The sequence below is a fragment of the Trichomonascus vanleenenianus genome (assembly GCF_965637985.1).
Source record: "Trichomonascus vanleenenianus strain CLIB 3782 genome assembly, contig: TRVA0_003S, whole genome shotgun sequence".
Classification (NCBI taxonomy): Eukaryota; Fungi; Ascomycota; class Dipodascomycetes; order Dipodascales; family Trichomonascaceae; genus Blastobotrys; species Blastobotrys vanleenenianus.
In genome coordinates, this window is record NW_027481884.1 from 480,190 (window position 1) to 504,339 (window position 24,150).

A 24,150-nucleotide genomic window follows, 5' to 3' on the forward strand; every position below is an offset into this window, starting at 1 on the left:
AATGGGCATATTCTACTCTGTATTTGACCCCATTAAAGGGTCTAAGGTGCTGAGCCAGATCCCGCAAGGCGCGGTCGTGCCAGTCCAGGGCTCGGAAGAGGAGACGGCAGCTATGTCAGCGCCGTATTTTGAATTCGACTGGGTCAAGAACTACGTGATCCCCAAGCCGCAGCTTTGTAATAGGCTGGTGACTTGCAGGGTTGGCCAGTATCGCATAGTGGGCTTCCCCGTGCACATATACGGCCACGAATACGTTCGGAACTCGTTTATTTTCAACTTTGCATTCATTTTCCCTGCAGATGCCGAGAGCACAGTATTTGAGATGCCAATTAGGCGGCTCGCCAAGATGTTCATGGCGCTGGAGGAGCAGAACAAGTTTCTGTCGCAGACCTCGAGCCTCAATACCATTAGTAACATCATTGAGCAGATATACCAGGACCTTAACAACTATTCAGAGTGCATGATCCCCATTGACGACTCGAATACCGTGGATATGAAGCTGTTTCCATTGTTCCCACCACCGCCAGAGCTCAAGTACTACCACGTACCGATCTCGACTGTTCAGCTTGAGAAGCTCATGGACGACAACTGGGACCCAACAATGGAGAAGATTGTGCCATACATCAATGGCATCAATTCAATTAGACAGATCGCCGATCTGGCAGATGCAGACTACAAGCTCACCTGCCAGTGCATCCAGCATCTGATCCATTACCGGTGCATCATTGTCGTGGACCTGTTCCAGTTCTCGAATATATATGCGCCTACGGCAGACATTTCTCTGTTTTTGACAGACCCCATGATGTTCCGCGAGTGTCAGGCTTACGTTTACACTCCGCCTGAGCCTAAACATGCCGGATTCCCGTCGTCAGTAAATACGTCTTCTTTCTCCTCTTCGTCATCGATTTCAACGACACGGTCGGCCATTGCTGCGGGGGCGCCGTCACAGACTACGCTATTCTACCTGTATAAGACGCTTAACCAGGGCCAGACCGTGCGGGAGTGGTACATGACCAACCGCAAGCTATTCCGCGGTATTGACGTGCGGCGGTTCCTGTCGTTTGGCGTCATTAAGGGTCTCATTTATAGAGTCTACTGCTATCCTATATTTGATTCCACAGTTGAGCACCATCACCATCACCATCACCATCATCATCATCAGCAGCACCACCGCCATCAGCAAAATCAGCCCCCGCGACCGACAGCCCGCCGCCAGAGTCATGGGAGAACCGCCGGGAGAATGGACAAAAGGACTTTGTCGCATGGTGAAGCCGATGAAGAGCAGAAAAACATAGAGGCAGTCATATCGCGGATCATGAACGTCCCGGAGCATTTCGATTCAATCTGTACAGACTTGCGATTATCCAAGGAGGAGGTCGAAATGTTACTCCAAAAACGAGGGGACTGGACCGTTGTCAGTGTCTAATCATCTCGCTTGACAATCAAGGTATTATTACTAGCATCTGGTATCATGAGACGACTTTTGGCGCAAGTCAAGCAATGCTTCGTTCAACGTCCCATCACGATACGCCCGCTTAAGCAATTTCTTTTCATCGTATGACAGCTTGCGGCCAGCACGTCTTTCTAGCTCTGAGCTCGAAATATTGGTTATGTCAATCTTGGGCTCATCCGACTCTCCCTTGGCATGTTTGATCTGGACCTTCAAAGTGAAGAGGCTGCTGCCATTTTCACTATCTTCGTCGGTGCCCTTAACATTGAAACGGTCCTTGCCCTCCTTGATGACTGAGAGGCAAGTCCCGAAAGAAGTTTTCAATTTCCAGCCATCTGGATAAGGCACCAGCGTAAACGTCTCATTCTGGCCAATTGCAGTCGCCTTGCAACTAGCAGTGCCATATTTGCTCACTGATAGAAATGTCTTGTTTGGCGACTTGAGCGCATATTTCGTACGCTCCTCGGTCGATTTGAATCCAGCTCGCAAATCTTCCGTACTAAAGTTCAACGATCGCAGGATAAATACCTGCCGAACATCGTTAGGCTCTTCGTGTGTAGCATCGATATCTTTGGATACAAATACGTCACCATCGGTATCAGCTGATATCGCCATCTTCTCATCAAAGCTTGTCTAAATTAGTTAGCATTCTTTATGTATTATATCGACAAGGTGGTTCACTTACTGAAATGAGAACTACTGGTCCCTTCAAGTGGTCCAACTTGGCAGCCGACATCCAGTCTGAGTCGTTGTCTGTTGGTATGTCCTCTGATTTGGCAACTTTGGCATTTTTCTTTTCCTCTGAGGATTTGCTCTTCCGCTTTTTAGGGCGGTCGCCCTTAAAGGTTAGCTTCGATACCATTATTGTGCCGATAAGGTGTATCAGGTATCCGTGCCTGTCGGCTAATACAACGCTTTTTTTCCCGACGTTACTTTAGGCCCCAAGTAACCGCTCCCAGAATCAAGTTAAAACTTAATTCACCGATATATACTCGATAAACTTTGGCGATTTAAATTATTCAATCACCACTACGATAGACTGAAGATTGAATGTTTACACACAAAATAGATAGAAAAAAACATCGAATTCACTTAAATATACATCAGAAATATGCCGTGACCTGAGACTTTTGGTCCAAACAGTCCCAGTGGGATTGTTCTCAGTAGAACCGCTAGTATCGCCGTCTCCGCTTCGCCCTTGCGGCAGTTCCATTTGCTCCTCCTCGTCATCATTGTCCTCACAGCCATAAAATTCTTGATCTTGATCTTCTTCTTCTTCTTCTTCTTTTTCAACAAGCATAGGCTCAGGGGGTCGTCCTCGTTTCCTCGGCCCGGTACTGTTTTCAAGCTCCTCTGTTATTTCACGCGGTCTAGGTGGCCTTCCGCGTCTTTTCTTTACCTTCTCGGGCCCTTCTGATTTGTCGTTATCCGAATGATTTTTCCTTGGTCATCCTGGCCCCCTTTTAGCCGATGGGGCACTCGTTTCTGTAAAACGCGGTGTAACTTTCCGTTTCTTCCTTCCCGTATTCTGGGTAGTCTCGACCATGGAACCCATTGAGGAAGTGACCAGGCTGCTGCACTCTCGGCGTATTTTTTTGAATTCCTTGAACATTTTCTCACAAAAGTTGTCAAACTTGATTAACTCTTCCTGTTTTTGAGCCAGCATAGCCTTCAAATTTCTATTGCAGGCATTTTGCGAGATAACCACCTCCATAGCCTCATCAAAGCTAGAGATATCGCGATATGGTTCTGAGTTGGGCTCCATGTACCCAGATAAATCCGAGTGCATTGTATTGTGCAATAGCGCCACATCTTCCTCCCAATGCTCAATAGTTGGTGAGCTGAAGACAGGAGCCTTAAACATGATTTGCCTTCTTGGCGTAAGTGGAGTTGAAGAGGGGGGTGGTGTTGACGGTGGTGTCGACGGTGGGGACGAAGGGAATTCCTGCGCTTGATTAACGGAGCTGAAATTTGCTGTCGAAAACCGTGGCGATTGTGATTCCAACTCGGACTCCCGAATTCCGATTTCATCTTCTGAGTCTATGGCCTCACTCACAATTTCAAGAGCTTCAGGAGACTCCGTCTCTGGCAAGACTTCGCTGCTTCTCTTTTCTTTCATCTTTCCAGGTCCGGGGTTTTCAGGATTTTCATAATCGTGTTCGTCGAAATAATTCTTCACGATTTCTTGAATTTGTTCCTCATTATCAATTTCATGGACTTTGTTCTCCAAGTAACTGGCTAGAACTCGTAAATATGAGTGCCTGAAGTTACGATGAGTCGAACCTGTCAATCCTAATATCCTGTTCACCATATCCAAGTTTATACCATGGTGTTCCTCTTGTTCCTCTTGGAATGTCGTTTTCCCTAAACTAGAATATTTCGACGTGATTTTCTGGGGAGCAAATGGTACAATTCCGGTTACCTTGAAAGCATTGCTTACTTTTTCTGCCTTCATAACCTTTTCTCTCGCAATCCGATAGCTTTCAATCCAATTGTCCCTATTACGGGCTCTAGTGATTGGTCCGAGCACGGAGATGAAATACTTTTTGGCACACGACGTGGAGAAATAGCTTGACTTCAAAGGGCCAAAGATCTTCACGTCCAAGGGCTGTATCTTATCCGTGGTATTTGGCGGAAGAAAAACAAGTCGAATTCCCATATCCTTGGCCTTTATCTGTAACTCGGCATGCTTATGTACAGAAAAATTGTCCATCAAAAGAACTCGAGGTTTTTCGGGATTTGCATGGACTTTGCTGTGTTCATCATAATGGTCAAGCCATTTGAGCATAACTCTTATGCAGTTATAACCCGTATCCGTGCTGTCGTAACCCCACTCTTCACATCCTGTTGGTTTTCCATCAGAAGGACAAAGGAGGTTTCCAACTGTAGATAGCGCCAGTCTTTTGAGAATAACAAATGGTGGCAAGGCAACTCCATTAGCAAGAACGCATTCAATAGAAGTTGCTGGCTCTCTTCTGACTGTACCCGAAGTCCATCTATTAGAGGCAGCATCCGAGTATGCATAATGTGCTCTGTCAGCGCCAATTTGAAATCCCGTCTCATCCATATTGGCAATGTTTTCTGGAGGAATGCCATCCAAAAGGTCGTGATTTTCTTCAATCCATTCTTCAATATCTTTACAATCAACTTTTGCTTTGCCCTTGTCTCTAATTTGTGCCAATTGGCTCTCAAAGTCGTGTCTATTGCGAAATCGTTTGTGCCATGATGCATCAGGGGGTCCAGCATCCTTATCTCGTCTCAAAGAATATGCCATTTGATTGACAATTGAAGTCGGTACTGGATCCTTAAGTATCTTGAGCAAATAACTGATGTGCTTAGCTAGTGCTTGCTCATCATGCAGTTCTAGATAGCCATTCTCTTGCTCCCTGGTGCAAGAAGAAGCAACCCGGCCAGTTTTCAGGGCGTACTGGACTTTAGCTTTAGTCAAACCGTGCTTCTTGGCCAATTTAGATGCTGATAACTCCCATATTTGAGGGTCTAGCAGTAATGCCCGCTTTCTCTCTCTTTCAGCTGCATCTTGTTTCCTCCGGTAACGGGTAGCATCATTGGTATAGTACCCTTTCTTGGAGCTCTTCATAGTCGTTGATAAACACAAGCTTACAATATGCATGCACGCATGCACGTTCGTACTCGCGCACACACAATATGTCAAGCTTATTTGAATAAAAAATTATTTTATTAATTAAGTTTTCGGGGGAGGTGTTGGGAGCGATTATTTGGGGCCTAAAGTTTGGAAAAAAAGCGTTGTATTAGCCGACAGGCACGGGTAATAATCAATCTGTCGGCGTTGATCTACCCAACACCGTCATACAGTACCGACTGGACAGTGTACCAGTATCGGTAGTATCTATGGGCATTATCGTGACTACATTAATATTAGCTTACTCATTTGCGAGTACAGTGATACACAAGATTGGTATATTGTAGCAAAAATTGAAATGATACCTTAATACGATATCCTCGGTAGGCACGGGCTCAAAGGTAAATATCGTTCTGCCTCGTCTAAATTTCAATTAAGAATGAAAGGACATAGAGAGAGAGCATGTGCAGCTATATACAGCTTATTAATTAATCCCCTTTTTTGTCAGTGAACCTGTAGCCTCGTTATTAAATACTGGCAGCAAGAGAGTACCGGTAGAGTAAAGTTACCGGGTACCTCGTTATACAGATCGTTTGAGGAGGGTTTTGACCATCAAAAAGTAACCTTCATTACTTATATATCATGGCCAAAGTGAAACAATTATATATTTGTAATGCTAGGCTTTTATTGGATATAATGTACCGATTTGTGTTACCGTACACTGTGATGAATGGAAACATGAATGTCATATTGTCAATATATATCATAAGCTATGAAGAGTGCCACACTTTTAGCCTTCTTAAAGAATTGTTTCGCTGGCCTCGGGGGCACAATTACTTGGCCCCAATTGACAAGAAAGTAATACTGCTAATGTACGAAAACACCCTCTTTACCTAAGCTTTTCCAGCTCCGGCATCGCCATTCAATAGACTTTAAAACAATAATATACGATAAATATTGAAACAATCTATAATATGTATTCGTAAATCGTTATGACACATCATAGAACCGCTGGCTCTGCTCTAAAAAGGACTCCTTGCGCAAATCTACAACAGACGAATCCCCAGAATGCAATATATGGTGGCCTGCAGATTCAACATAAAGGTCCTCCTTGATCCGGTCCAATACGCCCGTAGAAATAAGTTCAATTCCAGATTCCTCCGAGCCTCGTGGCAGAATGACATCAGCGAACTGCTTGGTCGGCAGAATGAACTCGTTCATCTCAGGCCGTGCCTTCGTTAGATAGCACTCCAGAATGGCACCCAGCTTTGACTCATCACCCTTGGTATCCCTTAACACCCACCGCGACAGCCGTGTATCAGCATCGCTGTCAACAAACACCTTCATAATCGCACTGTCTCTGATCTCCTGATCATACAGCGCATAGAGCCCCTCTACAATAACAATGCTCTGAACAGCAGAAGGAGAGTCATCAAGAGCTTGGAGATCTTCGAGCCGGACCTTGAGGGTTTCGAAATCTACCCGCTGTGGGTTATTAACCAGCTCTTTGCCAGCTACGAGGTAGTCGTTCATGTGAAGCACCGTCACCTGGATCGGAATGTCCTTGCTGGACAATTGCTTCAAGCGCTTCTCCAGGTCACGGCACACAGTCTTCTTCCCAGCCGCATGGCCACCCGCGACCAGAATTATCCATTCTCGCGCTCCTTTCCGCATTTCTGCTCTCTCTAATTCTCACTGCCGGTCGTCGTCGACGCTGCCCTTAAAATTGGCGGTAGACGGTGGCGTTCTGAGATAAACGCTTTCAGCCCGAAATATACGCGGCTTGCGGCATGTCTCGAAAAAATCTACTTCACCATCACCGATAGTCACTTCAATCAGCAACGATTAGCGACCAAAAAAACGATTAACAATGTCAGAATTCGACCGAGAAGCAGATGGTAGGTTCTTACATTAGTGCAGTGAGGTTCTTTTACTAACTTTTGAAGATGATCTTGAGTTCAGTTCGTCGGAAGGCGTCAAAATGTAAGTACGACGGTTTTATCTATCTCAGGTTTACTAACAAGACAGCTATTCTTCGTGTATGTATAATCAGTGTTTGATTCGGAGAAGGAGTATTTGAAAGCTAACAGGTTAGTTGAGGATATGGGTTTGAAGGATGACTTGCTGAGAGGCATTTACGCATACGGCTTCGAGTACCCCAGTGCTATTCAAAGTCGTGCTATTGCTCAGATTATGAGCGGACGAGACACTATTGCCCAGGCCCAGTCCGGTACGGGTAAAACGGCCACTTTTTCAATTGCCATGCTGGATGTTGTGGAGATTAGGAATCGAGAGCCCCAGGCGATTGTGCTGAGTCCGACGCGAGAGTTGGCTGTTCAGATCCAGAACGTCATTATGGCACTGGGAGACTACATGAACGTCCAGTGTCACGCCTGTGTGGGTGGCAAGAGCGTAGGAGAAGACATTAAGGCTCTCGATCGGGGCCAGCACGTTGTATCAGGCACGCCTGGCCGAGTGGCGGACATGATCCGTCGCCGCCACCTGAGCACGAAGAAGATCAAGATGCTCATTCTCGATGAGGCTGATACACTTCTCGAGAGCGGGTTCCAGAGCCAGATTTATGAGATTTATCGATACATGCCCCCTTCGGCACAGGTAGTCGTGGTAAGTGCTACGCTGCCGCACGATGTGCTTACAATGACGACAAAGTTCATGACCGACCCGGTTCGAATTCTTGTCAAGCGTGACGAACTGACCTTAGAAGGATTGAAGCAGTATTTTATTGCTGTCGAGAAGGAAGACTGGAAGTTGGATACGCTGTGTGATCTTTATGATAGTTTGACCATCACGCAGGCCGTTATCTTCTGTAACACGAAGCGAAAGGTGGACTGGCTTGCGGATCAGATGCGAGAGCGTAACTTTACGGTAGTCTCGATGCACGGTGACATGACCCAGGCTGAGAGAGATAATATTATGCAGGACTTCCGACAGGGCAGCTCGCGGGTGCTTATTTCCACCGACGTGTGGGCGCGAGGCATTGATGTGCAGCAGGTGTCGTTGGTAATTAACTACGATCTGCCAACTAACCGAGAGAACTACATTCATCGAATTGGCAGATCTGGACGATTCGGGCGAAAAGGTGTCGCAATCAACTTTGTCACTGATGAGGAGGAGAGGATTCTGCATGATATTGAACAGTACTACAGTACACAGATTGACGAAATGCCAAGCAACCTCAATGATCTGGTCTAGCATGTTTTCGAAGAGCTGGCTCTTCTAAGAACTTGTACCATAATGTTAACCAGCTTTGGGGGGTTCTTACCAGGAGCCTCAAGAAAGATCCGGGCTTTCAACCCTTATATCTCTCCTCGTTAGTTCAAGCGAATTAAAAAAAAAAAATATGGAGTTGTCGAGCTATGGGAGATCAACCTAAAGAGCTAGCATGTTCATATCATGCCCATTTCACGGCTGTCCAAAAGGGATGCGATAAAATCGGCATAAATTATTTTGGTAGGCTATTTTGAAGATAAGTGGATCGATTTTAATTAAGGATTGTAATAGTTTCTTATAGCTTCCTACATGACGTGACACTAGGCATACGGCAACTACTATAAGTAAGCCGTTATTCGTAATTCGATCGACTGAATACATAACATACAAAAATGTTCCTCTTAATAAACTCCATGGCACAAACGTACAGGCATACGATGAGCGATATTCGCTTCACTTAGCGGGAAAAAATACCTAGTATAGCGAGTACGCGGTCAGCATCTGTCGTCAACTTTTCAAATGATGTGCTCATTGGACTTATTCGTGAGGTCATCGAGAGGATTGTAGGACAAGGCAATATTGTTTTCGAGAGAGAACGTCCCCTTTTTACCCTCTATGAAGAATAGAGTGTAATGATAATCCCGAAGTACTAGAGCATGATACTATCAAAATAAAGCAGGTGACTCCGGAGAGCCACGAAAGAAAAACGAGGATTCCAAGGGGGGATTCCTCGTCTGTATTTATATTTTTTTCTCAGCCCAGGCCAACATATGCGAGCCTTCAGAAAGTTTACCTGCAGAACTCTGCTTCATGTAATGCCTGTATAAAGTCCAATATTAGTTGTGCCTTCATTGTATTATCTGTAGATTATAGGCAATATCGTCTAAATCGAACGACGATTTATGAATGAAAACATCTCATATTATGAGACTAAGAACCAATAGCAATTGTAAACATTGAAACTGATGCTAAAAGCTGGAGAAATACAATTGGTTTGTCTCTTCTTGCGAAAGAACCTAAATAAGTATGCGGATTAAGATTACCAGTCATAACTTCCGCAGATTTAAATAGACTATCAGAAGTCAGTCAAGTGAAGCGTGGCTAAAGTAGCCCCTTCAGAAAGTACCATTGGTATCAATCCACTTCAATATTACGTATCTATTCGACCAATGGTCCAATATCGAATGTAATCCGCGATGATGGGGAGTTGCCATGGCAACCACGCGACGCGACCACGGCGCGTAAACAACACTCAAACCTCCCAAAACAACCCTGAAAATCAGCGTTTCTACTGCGATAACGAACGACAGGGAGAGAGATGAAGAGCTACCAACAGCGGTCGCGCATCCCGAGCACGGCCAGCGTGCGGAGCGCCCGTAGTTCTGCGGCTGGCCCCCCTATGCGGCGGCCGGCAGACACCAGCGAAGGGACCAATATTTGCGTCGTAGCACGGTGCCGGGGCCGAAGCGAGCGGGAGGTTGCGGCCAAGAGCTGTGTTGTGGTTGATACGGCCTCCCCGGGCAACAATCAGGTGACCGTCAAGACGGGGGACGACCTGGGCACGAATAAGGTGTACACTGTGGATCGGGTTTTCGGAGCCGAGGCCGACCAAAGCATGGTGTTTGATGAGATCGTAGCACCCATTGTCGACGATTTTCTGTCGGGCATGAACTGCACGATCTTTGCCTATGGCCAGACAGGCACAGGTAAAACGTAAGTGTTTCTGAATTTTTTTTTGGTACGGCGCATTTTTTGATTATCATGGTGCGGCTCGTGCGGCTCGTGCGGCTGACTAACAAAATCGGTTTAGGTATACAATGTCTGGTGACGATTCAGTGGTAAATAATAGCTATGCACACGATGCAGGCATTATTCCTCGAGTGCTGTTCCGTCTTTTTAATGACTTGGAGCATAAGGGTTTAGACCATTCAGTGTCGTGCTCGTTCATTGAGCTGTATAACGAGGAGTTGCGGGATCTGTTGGACGACGGAGACGGTAAGAAAGTGCGCATATTCGATGATGCGGCGAAAAAATCCGTTACCGTGCAGGGTCTAGCTGAATGTCATTTTACCTCAGCAATTGCCGGCATCCAGATCCTCCAGAGCGGCTTGAGAAAGCGGCAGGTCGCGGCTACAAAGATTAATGACCTGTCGAGTCGATCACATACTATCTTTACGTTAAGCATGACATTCGATAGGGATGGCACTGGCGAGTCCGCGACCAAGGCAAAGATAAACCTTGTTGATCTGGCCGGATCTGAAAATATTGGCAAATCCGGGGCGCAAAATGTGCGGGCCAGAGAGGCTGGCATGATTAATCAGAGTTTGCTAACGCTTGGGCGAGTGATCAATGCTCTGGTGGATCGATCGTCGCATATCCCCTATCGAGAGTCGAAACTGACCCGGTTACTTCAAGATTCCCTTGGAGGGCACACCAAAACATGTATTATTGCGACAATTAGTCCAGCACTTGTCAACATTGAGGAAACATTAAGCACATTGGAGTACGCAAGCCGGGCCAAGAACATCAAGAATAAGCCGCAGACGAACAATCCGTCCCAAAAGAAGACGACCCTGGGCGAATTTTCGGCCGAGCTGGAGAAAATGCGTAAGGATCTCGTTGCCACGCGTAAGAAGAACGGCATCTACGTTGATCAAGACAATTATAAGGAGCTTATTGCCGAAAAGGAGAGCCAGAACATCTTGGTCAATGATCAGCAGCGGAAACTGAGTACTGTGGAGCGGCAGCTACGTGCGGCCCGTGAACTCGTGGAAGATACCAGGCAACAGCTGATTAAAGTTAACCGCGAGTTGGAGTCGACCACCAATGACCTTAGCGGGACGTTACTGAACCTCGAGAATATGGGAGGCAAGCTGAAATCTACAAAAACCCTCCTCAAGCAGGAGTCTATCTTACAGCGAGCCCATGCGAGCTCAGAGCATGAACTCCAGTCAGTGGGCCGCGAGTTGATTGCTACTTTGGACCAGACGATCCGCGACGTTAACGCTCTGCATGACAAGCTTGAGTTGAAGCACGAGCACGACCAACGGGCGAAAGACATTATCGTAGAGGCTGGCCGAGAGTCTACGAGCCATATTGAGTCGCTCAAGGGACGATTGAACCACTTTACGTATTCTCACGCTCGGGGGTCTAAAAGGGCATCTCAGCGAATACAGGAGTTTGTCAACGACCAGCTCAATGACCTTATTCGATATGGTTCATGGGCTACTGATACGGCGACTGGGCTCGTCAACAATACTCAGCGGATCAGATCACAGATGGAGCAGGAGGAGGACCAGCTTAGCCAGACAATGGGGTCTGTTAACAGTGTGAGGCAGCAAGTGAGCTTGAATATCACTCAGGACCTCAAATCGCTCGAGTCGACGAGCAGTCGTATTGCCGCCCGGGTGCAGCAGGAGATCGATGAGTTCCAGCGGGGAATCAAGGCTCCAATGGACGAACTGATGCAGTTTGTTACTTCAAGCTTTGAAAAGCAACAGCGATTGATCAGTAAGCAACATGACGAACTGACGCAGCTGAAAACGATGTTGACAAACTCAGCTGGCACTACGCAAAACGTCGTAGAAGAGCAGCGCCAAGCGATCTCCAAGGCGTTCATGGCCGAACAAAGCCGCGCTGAGTCTGAGCAGAAGCAGCTGATAGAGCAGGTCTCTCAAATGATGCAGCAATACACTACCCGGGCGCAGCTACGCCAGCGCGAAGCGCTAGAGACCCTCCGTGTTCAGAATTTGCCCAAAATTGTCTCCTCTGTTTCCCATTCCTTGAACAAGCCGCTTAGTGCCGTCGAGAAGCTGCATGAGCAGTCGAGCGCACAGAAATCGGCCCTGCTTACTGATAACACTGCTATTGGTGAGCAAGTAGCTGCCATTGCAGGGTGCATTGATAAATATTACGGGAGCGCTAGCGAGACTGCAGGCCAGATCCAGGCCGAGATCATGCGTGGCATTGAGCAGAAATCGGAACAGATTAGTCGGAATATGGACGGTCTTGATGAGTTCCTTAGCAAGATAGAAAAGGGGACAGCGCGCCTTTCTTCATCTTCTGTGCAGGGCATGAACGCCCTATGTCAAATCTCATCGGATGCCCTATCCACAATGTCGGAGAAGCTGAGTGCGGTGCAGCATCGGGTCGAGGCTTGGAATGAGGACTCTAGCATGGCAGAGCTATCTCAGCTGTGGATCCAGGTGGAGAAGGAGGCCAACGATGAGTTGGACAAGATTAGCCAGGCCATGGCTAGTTTGTCTGCGCTTCCCACCAATGAAGTGGCTCGGCCGTGTCCTACGGTGCAAGACACTGAGGAGGAGGTACCACCAAGGGTGCCGCTGAACGACATTTCTCCGGTGAAAAAGAATAAGAAGGTCGTTGAGGAGAGAATAGAAAAGATCGAGCTGCCGATGAAACGTGTCAACCGGTTTGGCCTACCCATGAGCAAACGGATGGTGCCCTCGCGTGACTAACGAAAAGACAATTGATGACCTATGATATGTGATGACTGACGATTTACGATAAATGTGTACTAATACTAATATATAATTAACTGTACCAATAAGTGTCTAAATGCTATTAATCTCTTGATATTTTCGTCCATCAGCTGGCCGCAGTTCTTAATTGGGTGCCCAGTCTTCTGTCTGAATTCTGTCAGTACGGATGATAATAAATAAATAGTCTAAATACTAATGCGACCCTACTCTTCCGGGTATTCACTCTGTTTGTCAACCCCTTCTTCTTGCTCCTCCTTTTCGTCCTGCGTCGTTTTGTTTGTCGACAATATACGGTTCAATTGCTCGTTCCTATCGACAGCTGCCTGCATCAGGTTCCGCGTATCCCTCAAACTACCGTCAACTCTCCTTCTAAGTGTAGTAGTAGTACTGGAAGTGCCGTCAATAAAAAGCTTAATGGACTGCTGGTCATCATGCTCAGAAGAGGCCCAAGACGGAGTGGCCGACGCCGCCGACGAAATGCCGACAATCTGCCAAGTGGGCGACAGCGACTGGTACCCCTGAATAACCTCTCCTGTGTTGTCAAAGTCTATAATCACTGCTATGTCGTTTTCGTCTTCTAGCACGTCTACCGTGGGGTTAAAGTAGTCATCCTCGAACACATATCGCACCTCCGGGTACATCTGATCTGGCAAGAACGCCCCCGTATCGCCAATCTGCTTCGACCGGTCCAGGCTTGACTGGGTGGAGGACAGGCTGGGCAGCTTGTCGGCTAGAGGAGGGGTGCGGCTTGGAATGGCGTAGGTAGAATTGTCTCTACCCACTACGAAGAACGGTAGGGTGGAATTCATCCACCGTGGCTCTTTAATACTGCTACCGCTACCTTTTTGGCTCATCCCACCTATACCGCCTGGCTATACCGTGACTCTCCGCTAATAAAATAGGAGATTAGCCTATGCTTGACGATACTAGGTCCCAGTATCATGAAGCGTCACAGGCCTAATTGGGTAGTGCGCACGGCGCAACATTACGCCGCCGCATCTGATGCGGCTCGGTCACCTTTTGAGACGCCGCCGCGTCCAACAAGTGCCAGCGCTTATCGAATGACCACTGTAGTGTCCTGGTGGCTTTATCGAGCATAAAATATCATTAATCTCCCGACGATAATTCTTTCTTTTGCACATGACTGCACTATTGAAAAGATATCAATGATTTCAATGACACATTTCTCCACGTTAGTGGAGCTTCAGGGAGTGTGACAACTGGCTGAAAAAAAAGATTATTACTAGCTAGACTATGATACTTAGTACTTGAGGGCCAACCCTCGATTGAGTGTAAACGGGGATCTCCGCGGAGCGGAGCTTCAGGGGGTCTGGGGGCTGGCCCCCAGAATTACTGGAAGATAGAAAGTACACACAAGTTGACTAGCAAAGGTTTAAAAGCCCTTCAATATCTGGATGTACCCTCAATTGGGTTTAGTCTATTACTACTACAGTATCCTCTTGGGCTACTTGGGGGCACATGAGGAATGGCTGTTTAGTGATGGGGGACGGCGCGCCGGGGAGATTTAAAGACGGGGACTGAAAAATTTGTGACGCACCACAACCATGTTGGATATTTATCAGTTCCTGGAGGAGAAAGGCGGCAATCCTGAGGCGATTCGAAAGTCGCAGAAGGCGCGAGGCGATCCAGTTGAGATCGTTGACGAGATTATTGCCGATTACAAGGCCTGGACCAAGAGTATGACCTACTGAACCCCCCCTGAAAATGAGCGATTGACTGACACCCTTTGTAGTCCGATTTGATCTTGATGCGCTGAACAAGAAGCAGAACGCTGTCCAGAAGGAGATTGGCAAGAAGTTCAAGGCCAAGGAGGACGCGTCCGAGCTTCTCAAGGAGAAGGATGAGATTGTTGCGCAGAAGCAGAGCCTGGCCGCCGAAGAGCAGGAGGCTGACCGAAAGCTGCGGGAGAAGGTCAATCTCGTGGGCAACATCGTGCACGAATCCGTTCCAGAGAGCCAGGACGAGGAGGATAATGAGCTCATTCGAACCTGGGTTCCTGAGGGCGTTGAGGTTTCTGCTGAGAAGAAGGCTGCCTTGTCGCACCACGAGGTTCTGACTCGAATTGACGGTTTCGACCAGGAGCGGGGCACCAAGATCTCTGGCCACCGAGGCTATTTCCTGCGAAGCTGGGGTGTTTTCCTCAACCAGGCTCTGATTAACTACGGACTTGACTTTTTGGCCAAGCGACAGTACGTTCCATTGCAGGCCCCAGTGATGATGAACAAGGAGGTTATGGCCAAGACTGCCCAGTTGTCCCAGTTTGACGAAGAGCTGTACAAGGTGATGGACGGCACCGACGAGAAGTACCTCATTGCCACCTCTGAGCAGCCAATTTCTGCCTACCACTCTGGCGAGTGGTTCGAGCAGCCAGAGCAGCAATTGCCACTGCGGTACGCTGGTTACTCCAGCTGTTTCCGACGAGAAGCTGGGTCTCACGGTAAGGATGCGTGGGGCATTTTCCGAGTGCACGCGTTTGAGAAGATTGAGCAGTTCTGCCTCACCGAGCCAGAGCACTCATGGACCGAGTTTGAGCGAATGATTGGCGCTGCTGAGGAGTTCTACAAGACCCTTGAGCTGCCATACCGGCTCGTGGCCATTGTTTCTGGTGAGCTCAACAACGCTGCTGCCAAGAAGTATGATCTCGAGGCGTGGTTCCCATTCCAGGGCGAATACAAGGAGCTGGTATCGTGCTCCAACTGCACTGACTACCAGTCCCGAAACTTGGAGATCCGATGTGGCATCAAGAAGATGAATGAGAAGGAGAAGAAGTATGTCCACTGCCTCAACTCGACTCTTTGCGCCACTGAGCGAGCCCTCTGCTGCATCCTTGAGAACTACCAGACCGAAGATGGGTTGCGGGTGCCAAAGGTTCTGCGAAAGTACATTCCAGGTGAGCCAGAATTTATTCCTTACACCCGGGAGCTGCCAAAGGACTCCACCTCCAAGAAGCTGAAGAACTAGATCTATTATAAATTTTAATTGATTCTCCTCCAGCAACCCGTTTAATATGTTCAAACTCTAGAAGAAGTTTGAATCTCCGAATGTACCTCAGGAATTTTTGCTTTATCCATTATATACTTTACTGTTTAATCCATTTCCCAAGCGAAAGCCAATTATGAATCAAGCAATCGAAATATCATGAACCTTTGGGATAGCCTCTAGCTATAACTTAAACACCTTTTGTGGTATTAGCGTAGCGGCAATCCAACTTGCCCAAAATCTACATCTTTTAATAACATGGCCAATTCTAAACTCAAAGCAAACGCAATATGATAATGCTGTGAGTACATAAAGTGCAGAAATTAACCATCCATGCGAATACCAGAAGCTCTTAGTTGAAAACCCCATAATGTCGCAAGAGGTAGTAGACTACATCGAGCACATTTACAAAGTTATCGTGATGAAAGTAATCCAATTCCTCGAGCTACATGAAGAGGACAGGGACCAAATCGTGGAAATTTTGGAATACTATATGGGACACGATGCAGTAAGCCGGTACCTTACAAATGCTTACAACGCTGACGAGCGTTTCGTCCCACGTGATCGCAATTCCGAGCCCACAGACGATGATTGTGGGTCCTAGCGATAAGGCAATCGCTTTGACAGCAATGTGGTTAATTCAATGGTATCGGACCATTTCAGTGAGGTACACAACAGAGACTCCTCCACATCCCGCTCGCTATGATATTCCCCGGACTGTTCTTATCTCGCCGAAAAGCTCCACGAGACTTAGTTCGCAATTTCTTACTGAAGCAAACTCGTGCACTTGTGTCTGAGAATACGAAAAATGTCTGTGAGTTTCAACTTCCATCCAGCTAGTTCATATAGACTGATCAAAGCACACCGGAAGTAAATGGCTAATCCATATCGACTGATTAATTCACCAAGATCTAAGATGGGGGTATCCCCACAGAATGAATAATTATTGCATCAAGTACATGTACTACCTTAACTCAATCTACACATGCCATACGATACTGGTAAACCCCATGTCTCAATGATCTTGATTAAAGTCCGTTGCCCTCGGGCGGAGTAATCTAAGTACATGACGTCTCTCATACCGAAGTTTCTAATAGAGTGTACCAGAGAAGAACCAGTTACCAGAATCCAGTACAAAGTTCCAAATCAAGGCGGTCGGGGTCGATTACCAGTGTACTACCGGCACTACCGGTATCACACTTTTAGGACTTCTGTAGACGATATTTTCTCTACACTGCATAAAGCTACTCAGTTAATAAATACCCGAGTAACCAAGAACATGTAGTCCTTCACCGGATTATGCTCTACCGTAATCCAATATCTCGTATACAATAGAGTTCTAGTCCCAGGTACCGGTAATAGAAGGAATAAGCGGCTAACGGGGGCGACGCAGGGCCAAGACATTGCGCCTCATCGTACCACTCCGCCGGGATTTCCCCCATCAGATAACGACAGATTGCCGCCCTGATCAGGACAAAATTATTCCCGCCACAGAAAGCAGATATCACGAAATGCTCCGACCTGATAGCACCACCAATATAATAAAATTCCTCATACCTGCGTAAAATCCGTGTCCAAGGCTATGGGTTATAGGAACCCTTGTTGGGTGTGCGGCTTGCGGGGGAGGTCTAACTTTGGGTTCCTTTCTTAGTCGATCGGCCAATCGTACGTCGGGGACCGTGCAGGTGTTAGTATGAGATGGCCCTGATATCAACGATTCATGTTCCAGACAGCCAGCAGTGGCGACATATTTATTACGTACGTACCAAAAGATGAAGAGCGTCAGAGAGGACTGATTTGATAGGGCGTTACGTGTGCATTCCGCCTGCAACCCATGAGACAAAGTTGGGGGCAGCAAAGCCACTGGACCGCAACTGCTTGAAAGCTTGTTTTATTAATCTTGTACAATTGATTTCTTTCTTGTCTTCTTTTTTTTTTTACTCATTTTATTATATTCGGACAAATTCATGGATACAACTGGGACCAGTTTCTACGTAGACATAGCGCTACTGACTCTCCAGGCGGTCTCGCAGACAGTCATTGTGTGTCTATTTGGCTTTCTTGCTGCCCGGTACCATATTCTGACCCCTTCGGTCCAACGCCATGTGTCAACGTTGAATGTGTACCTGTTTACACCGTGCCTGGTGTTTAACAAGCTCGCCGGGTCGCTCTCGCTCAAGGCCCTGATTGATATCGCCATTATCCCCGTGTTATTTGTCATTACCACGGGTATTTCGTACGCATGCGCCCGGGTAACGAGCCGCATCATGAAGCTCAGCCTGCCCGAAACAAACTTTGTCACGGCAATGGCGGTGTTTGGTAACTCCAACTCGCTCCCCGTGTCGCTTACGGTGAGTTTGGCGTACACGCTGCCCAACCTGGCGTGGCCTGACTTACCAAACGACAATCCGGACGATGTCGCCTCTCGCGGCATCTTGTACTTGCTCATATTTCAGCAGCTGGGCCAGATCATTCGGTGGTCATGGGGCTACAATACGCTTTTGGCTCCCCAACCCATTGAGGTGCTGGAGCAGCAAGGTCCATCCGACGAAGAGTCTCGCTTGCTAATTGGCCAGGCCCAGACATACAACACTAACGGCCAGCATCGACACCATGCGGAGGACGCGCCAAAACCGGCTCCAAAAGTCCACGTCGACCCGCTGCAAAGCGGCTCTTCAAGCGGCTCTTCGTCTACCCTCTCAATGAGCAACCTCAGCAGCAGTAGCAGTACCGATTGGAGTGGGACGGCCGCCACGCGACAATCGTTGTTCGAAACGCATCCAGCTCTCAAGCTAGTGAAGCGGTTCTACGATAAGGTTGTGTCCTTTTTGAACCCACCCATTTGGGCAATGCTACTGGCAATTATCGTTGCATCGGTGCCAAGCTTGAAGTATTATTTCTTTGAGAGCGACAGCTTTGTCGAGCATACCATTACCAAGGCAATCAGCCAGCTCGGGGGTGTTGCAATCCCTATGATCTTGGTGGTATTGGGCGCCAACCTGGCCCCGGATGAGCATGATACGGAGCCTCCGTCGACGCACCACAATAAGATCATTGCCGCTTCATTGTTGTCGCGAATGGTGCTACCATCGATTCTGTTGCTGCCCATTATTGCATGTTCCGTCAAGTACATTAAAATTTCCATCCTCGACGACCCAATCTTTTTATTGGTGGCATTCATCCTGACCATGTCGCCACCGGCCATCCAGCTCTCTCAGATTTGTCAATTGAATGAGATATTTGAGAAAGAGATGGCGGGCGTACTGTTTTGGGGGTACGTCGTCCTTACTCTCCCCACCACTATATTTATTGTCGTGACCAGCTTGAAGGTCATTGACTGGGCGGGCACCACTCGTTCATAGTACAATAGTTGCATAGCCATATTACCATATTAACATTTAGGATTTCGCTTGAACCTCGATTTTTACGCACGTCCGTTATTAGCGTAGATCAGTCGGTTTATGAAAGTTTTGATGTGCATATCTTGATCTCAAGTGCTGTCGTTCAATTGCCGTTGAATTTCATTAGATACTGCCTCAGAGTTCACGTCCGCTATTAGATACCAGTTGTTATGAGAAACATCCTGAATCCCACTTGATAATCTGGTTGGGGATGAGAATTCGTCCCTTGGTGTGTTTTGTAGACTTCGAATTCCAATGTTTTTTTAGAATTAGAGTCCAGTTGTGTTATGGGAAAATCGGAATCCCACGTCGGAATCCTGTTGGTTTACCAGAATTCGTCGTAATCCTGTTGGTTTACCAGAATTCGATAGGTACTAAGCATTTGTAGTTTCCCCGAATTCCAATTTGTCTTTAAAATTATGCTAGGCAATTCAGCACTTGTTAGTAAAAATCGTCCTTCTCCTCTTCCCTGGCCTGGATTAGCTGGTATCCCCGGGAAATTACCGACCGCAACGAATCATACTTTGTCTTGTTCCTCTCGTATTCAAAAGTCAGCCCCAGGCCCAAATCATTACGCAATGTAGAATACCACGGCATCACCTTGCTCTCATCCGTGTACCTCTTCATATGGTGGTCACGGAAGAAATCGTCCTCGGTACCAGTTGGCATGACATAGGCGTCCAGCTCCATCCTCGCAAGATACACCTTATTGTCGTCAGCAATGACCCGCTCTAGCTCTTGCAGTGTCGCCATTGAAATAAGATAGCGGTTCTCGCTGCTGTTGGTCCGCTGGACGCTTACAACGTCGTACTGCTTATTGTGCGAGTCTTCAATGAACATCAAATCGTCGCGCGAAGGCAGAGTCTCAAGCCCATCTGTCTTCACCAAAATAGCGTTCGAAGGCATCTGGTATGCTTCACACGCTTCTACTGAAAAGTTCATGCACTCTGGGTTGGTACACTGAGTGTCACAGTCGCTATCGCCATTCCCTTCCTCATCATAATACTCTTCGTCGTCATCATCATCGTCGTAGTCCTCGTCCTGGTCGTTGTCATAACCCAACAGTCGTCTCCTGCGCTCTTTTTGTCGCTTTTTGAGCTCTTCAACTTCTGCTGCCTCTTGGATAACCTTGTCCACTTCCTTCTGCTTCTGCTTCTGTAGCGACCGCAGCGCAGCCTTTTGTTTCGATATCTTCCTTCTTGGTCTGCCCATGGTACTCGTTTTCTATGCGCGCTCTAAAGTTAAGTCCGCTACCAGCGATCCATGCACTCTCTAAAGTCGGGTCCGTACGTCCTACCTGCAAGGGGCCAAATATTTTTCGGACGTCGGACTCACGTATCCACTTCTGACTCCCCTAAACCTTTCAGACCACCGAGATAGCCTTACCTCCTACGCAGTCCCACCTTCGTTTTGTAGTGGCTCGCGCAGCGAACCACCGAAGTGTAACAGATAGCCTAGACCGCCCTTGCCGTGGATGTAGCGCTGGGGCTTAACTCTACACTGTATTGTAAAACATGAGAGCAATCCCATGACGCGACAAGTTAGGTGTACCTCCCCCAAGTTTCACTGGCCTTTGCTAAGTGAAATGTCTCGGTTGACAATCGAACCACCCCATCCATTGAATATAAATATGAGCCTTTGTGTATTCAATATACTTCTTTTTATAACCTACCAGGCTGCAATTAGCATCTTTACTATTGGCACTGATAAGAGACTTGTGTATTCAATACCCTTGAACGTCCCAGGCACATATTTAAGCTTCCAGAACTATCGTCGATCCTCGCGAAATAACTTCAAAATGGAGCATAAGCACAACTTACAGATGGAGCAGGAAACTATGAAGGCTGCGTCCGAAGAATGGCAGCACAAGCTGATGGGCAAGTACCTTATTCGACATACTAAGGTAAGTGCTTTTGTAGCGATTTGATCGCTGCTAACAATTGATAGGGGAAAACGGAGCATGATGAAGTTTTGGAGTCTGAGTTGCCCAACCCACATCGTGTGGTTACTAAAGGCGTTATCCTGACTCACGATTCGAACCCGGATCGGTAAGTGTACAATATTGAGCTCACTCCAGGCTAACTTTTTAGAATGAACGTTGTCCTCGACGATGACGACATGATTGAGAAGGTTTACTTTGGTTAGCCAGGTACCCATGTTTAGCTTATTATTTATGTTTTAAGATAATTGAATTGAATATTTTACAGTACTCTGGTAACCAGTTAATCTCATGGCGGCTTTCGTTGTTTGGGTTATGTCGTCTGTGCTCTGATGGTGTAACAATTCAGCTTGATTATGGCGTTAGCCTTTACAAGAAATCAATCAGTCTTCACAAAGAAACAGCGACAGCATCAATCAAACTTGACAGCGAACAACATATTATAGATATCCGACCCAGTTCAGTATTTTGCTTTTTCAATACGACCATTGAATTATGTTGAGTCATTGGCTTCTGCTGATTCATTGAATTCGTTCACTACTGACAATGGTTGTATCCCTTCCACTTGTAAAGGCTCTCGAGAAAAACTTGCTTCTTGAATCCCGAGGACCTCGTTGATCTACTTGATCATTTCCCATCTCGACGAAGGCATACTGTTCCCCATGAACCAAGATCTTGTTGATCTCTTCCCCAAGATCACGTTGTTTTTTTCCTCCCCAAGCCTCCGGTTTACGGATGGTAAACGCAATGCTTAGGTTATCAACAAGTAGATCCTCGGGACAGCACAATATTTTCAAACTGTCCACCTTGATGCAGAAAAGTAAATGAACCTTGTGGCGTTTTACCTTACTGGCGATCCTCTCAATTTGTGTGTTGTCTGGAGATTGGCTATGAGGATTTTGTTGCCTCCCTAACTATGAGGAACGAATCATGGATAAATTCGATACTTCGCCAATTCACTTCGGTGGTGGAAATATAGTCGAATCTTTCGAGATATTGTACAAGAAAATGCCAGACTATAAGGTATTCGATTCGATTTTTTAGTTGGCATGGTTAACCGCAAGGTTATGGAATCCTCTATGATAGCATCTTGCGGCGATATACTTCGGGACTCAAAGGAATAAAAAACCACGTCACTTTTATGTTCAAGACAGCTGACCGGGCTAATGTCATTCATAAGCCTGCCAAACTTGCCTTGAATTGTGGCCGGGCAGGAGCCGGTGTGCCTTTAAACCCGAGGCATTTGCCTCCAGGAATACGATATTACCGGTACGCAGAAATTATCGCTCATTTGCTGGAAAGATTGCCGCCTAAGGGAATTGCGAACCACCGAATCGATTTGGAGTCGAGGCCCCCATATCATCTACCGTTTCAAGAATTGGATATCCTTAAAGACAGCTTGGTAGAAAATATGTCCATTTGGAGCTCTTGTTCTCTTATGATTGTGTATAAAATTGTGCGTGGATTACAGAGCCCTGAATAGCATTAGTTTTAAACGTCACTTCCGCTCCTTGCCAGGGCTCCACCTTTGACCCTACTCAACACCTGACAATGGTTGATTTCCGGGGCTCTTACCGCAATCCCTCGTTACATGAATACCCATATTCACGTAGTTTGCACGGTTCTTCCCCGGCATCTTGCGGAAACAGTGCCGTCATTGGTGTTCCCATATCATTGCTTGTACATTGAAGGGTTTTCCTTCAAGCCAATAGCGCCAGGACAGTAATGAAGTCGGCCCCATCAACCAACGGCTTTGACTTCCATTGATCTGTAATAATATGTGGAAACATATCCTAAGCGGGCAAATATGTTGAATTGCTATATACTTTGCAAGCATAGCTTGATGGCTCAGTCCTAACGGCTAAAAGACGGACAACTCATTCATCCACAATTTATTCACTCAATGCTTGAACTCTCTTTGAATGACAAGATTCTGTATTTTACGCCCGTTGCCGTGTTGAGGTTGTGGAGTACAAGCAATAATATTCACAGGTTACGAGTTACATCTGTTTCAGCGTTTCGTGATTTTGGATCATACCAAGTTTACAGGAGTGTGCTATTGTCACACTTGGTCACTTCACCGTATGCGGTATTCTGTCGTAACTCGTAACCTGTGAATAATATTGTTTGTGCTCCACAACCTCAACAGGTTATGTGCCCTGTGCGCTTCCGTTTGGTGAACCAGTTAATAATAGATCTAGATTAAAGTCTGAGCTAATGCTAAGGAAGACAGCCGGCTCAATATAAACATTAAAATATAATCAATGGCAGAACATTAAGTAGCCTGGGATACCTGTGTGAACCAGTTAGGCTTATAATTCCCAGTTTTTTACCCGTTCTACCGTTTTCAGATAAAACAGCAGTCCCCCTCTATTGCCACTACTCAAAGGATATCAACTTCCATTCTAATCCTGGTGCTTCTAATATCATCTATAAGCGTGTTACTGTACTCTATAAGCCTAACTTGGCGACGCAGTCGCAACGGGCTCGAGATACAGACGATTCATTCAAGCGTATTACTCATTCATTAAATTTAAACCGATTTAGCAGCCCGGACGTACAACTATGCTTACTGGAGAGCCATTCATTAATCAAAGCTCTATATTTGTTCAAAATAAAAAATAATGGTTTTAAACAGAAGCATCTATTTCGCTATATGCACAAATATCTCAAAACTAAAACTTCATGAGCCTCATATTGTGCGGCTCAATACACACTCTTTTTGTTTCTCTTGATATATAATATAATATATCTTGATTATAGTCTGAGCTAACGCTAAGGAAGACTGTGTCTAAACATTGGGCTTCAACAGCCAGCTCAATATAAAAATTAAAATAAATCAATGGCAGAACATTAAGTAGCCTGGGATACCTATATCCAGTCCACAAAATATCCAGTCATAATAATAATATATCTTGATTATAGTCTGAGCTAACGCTAAGGAAGACTGTGTCTAAACATTGGGCTTCAACAGCCGGCTCAATATAAACATTAAAATAAATCAATGGCAGAACATTAAGTAGCCT

At 46.5% G+C, this 24,150-nt stretch overlaps 11 protein-coding genes across 11 annotated transcripts; 6 read left to right on the forward strand and 5 right to left on the reverse strand.

Annotated features, from left to right (window-relative positions):
• Position 1: 1 nt before the first annotated feature.
• On the forward strand, positions 2-1,426 carry NPR2 (nitrogen permease regulating protein NPR2; the record flags this gene model as incomplete). The annotated part of the gene is made up of 1 exon (XM_076682589.1): positions 2-1,426. One exon carries the CDS (start codon positions 2-4, stop codon positions 1,424-1,426), a length of 1,425 nt encoding a protein of 474 aa, XP_076543372.1.
• A 30-nt stretch (positions 1,427-1,456) lies between these two features.
• Positions 1,457-2,186, reverse strand: TRVA0_003S04676 (uncharacterized protein; the record flags this gene model as incomplete). The annotated part of the gene is made up of 2 exons (XM_076682590.1): positions 1,457-2,083; positions 2,136-2,186. 2 exons carry the CDS (start codon positions 2,184-2,186, stop codon positions 1,457-1,459), a joined length of 678 nt encoding a protein of 225 aa, XP_076543373.1.
• A 711-nt stretch (positions 2,187-2,897) lies between these two features.
• On the reverse strand, positions 2,898-5,081 carry TRVA0_003S04698 (uncharacterized protein; the record flags this gene model as incomplete). The annotated part of the gene is made up of 1 exon (XM_076682591.1): positions 2,898-5,081. One exon carries the CDS (start codon positions 5,079-5,081, stop codon positions 2,898-2,900), a length of 2,184 nt encoding a protein of 727 aa, XP_076543374.1.
• Positions 5,082-6,041: 960 nt separating this feature from the next.
• DAS2 (putative uridine kinase DAS2) lies at positions 6,042-6,584 on the reverse strand (the record flags this gene model as incomplete). The annotated part of the gene is made up of 1 exon (XM_076682592.1): positions 6,042-6,584. The coding sequence occupies one exon, from the start codon at positions 6,582-6,584 to the stop codon at positions 6,042-6,044; it is 543 nt and encodes a 180-aa protein (XP_076543375.1).
• Positions 6,585-6,921: 337 nt separating this feature from the next.
• FAL1 (ATP-dependent RNA helicase FAL1) lies at positions 6,922-8,264 on the forward strand (the record flags this gene model as incomplete). Its single annotated transcript, XM_076682593.1, has 4 exons — positions 6,922-6,949; positions 6,998-7,034; positions 7,080-7,090; positions 7,147-8,264. The coding sequence occupies 4 exons, from the start codon at positions 6,922-6,924 to the stop codon at positions 8,262-8,264; spliced, it is 1,194 nt and encodes a 397-aa protein (XP_076543376.1).
• A 1,417-nt stretch (positions 8,265-9,681) lies between these two features.
• Positions 9,682-12,760, forward strand: KIP1 (kinesin-like protein Kip1p; the record flags this gene model as incomplete). Its single annotated transcript, XM_076682594.1, has 2 exons — positions 9,682-9,995; positions 10,093-12,760. The coding sequence occupies 2 exons, from the start codon at positions 9,682-9,684 to the stop codon at positions 12,758-12,760; spliced, it is 2,982 nt and encodes a 993-aa protein (XP_076543377.1).
• Positions 12,761-12,987: 227 nt separating this feature from the next.
• Positions 12,988-13,593, reverse strand: TRVA0_003S04786 (uncharacterized protein; the record flags this gene model as incomplete). Its single annotated transcript, XM_076682595.1, has 1 exon — positions 12,988-13,593. The coding sequence occupies one exon, from the start codon at positions 13,591-13,593 to the stop codon at positions 12,988-12,990; it is 606 nt and encodes a 201-aa protein (XP_076543378.1).
• Positions 13,594-14,349: 756 nt separating this feature from the next.
• On the forward strand, positions 14,350-15,766 carry SES1 (serine--tRNA ligase SES1; the record flags this gene model as incomplete). Its single annotated transcript, XM_076682596.1, has 2 exons — positions 14,350-14,482; positions 14,538-15,766. 2 exons carry the CDS (start codon positions 14,350-14,352, stop codon positions 15,764-15,766), a joined length of 1,362 nt encoding a protein of 453 aa, XP_076543379.1.
• Positions 15,767-17,290: 1,524 nt separating this feature from the next.
• TRVA0_003S04830 (uncharacterized protein) lies at positions 17,291-19,293 on the forward strand. The gene is made up of 2 exons (XM_076682597.1): positions 17,291-17,542; positions 17,589-19,293. Exon 2 carries the CDS (start codon positions 17,752-17,754, stop codon positions 19,144-19,146), a length of 1,395 nt encoding a protein of 464 aa, XP_076543380.1. The 5' UTR covers positions 17,291-17,542; positions 17,589-17,751; the 3' UTR covers positions 19,147-19,293.
• Positions 19,294-19,626: 333 nt separating this feature from the next.
• Positions 19,627-20,397, reverse strand: TRVA0_003S04852 (uncharacterized protein; the record flags this gene model as incomplete). Its single annotated transcript, XM_076682598.1, has 1 exon — positions 19,627-20,397. The coding sequence occupies one exon, from the start codon at positions 20,395-20,397 to the stop codon at positions 19,627-19,629; it is 771 nt and encodes a 256-aa protein (XP_076543381.1).
• Positions 20,398-20,983: 586 nt separating this feature from the next.
• On the forward strand, positions 20,984-21,330 carry TRVA0_003S04874 (uncharacterized protein; the record flags this gene model as incomplete). Its single annotated transcript, XM_076682599.1, has 3 exons — positions 20,984-21,088; positions 21,133-21,233; positions 21,276-21,330. The coding sequence occupies 3 exons, from the start codon at positions 20,984-20,986 to the stop codon at positions 21,328-21,330; spliced, it is 261 nt and encodes an 86-aa protein (XP_076543382.1).
• Positions 21,331-24,150: the final 2,820 nt, after the last annotated feature.

Coding starts and splice junctions, on each gene's coding strand:
- TRVA0_003S04830 (XM_076682597.1), top strand. CDS start 17,752: ATGGATACAACTGGGACCAGTTTCTACGTAGACATAGCGCTACTGACT.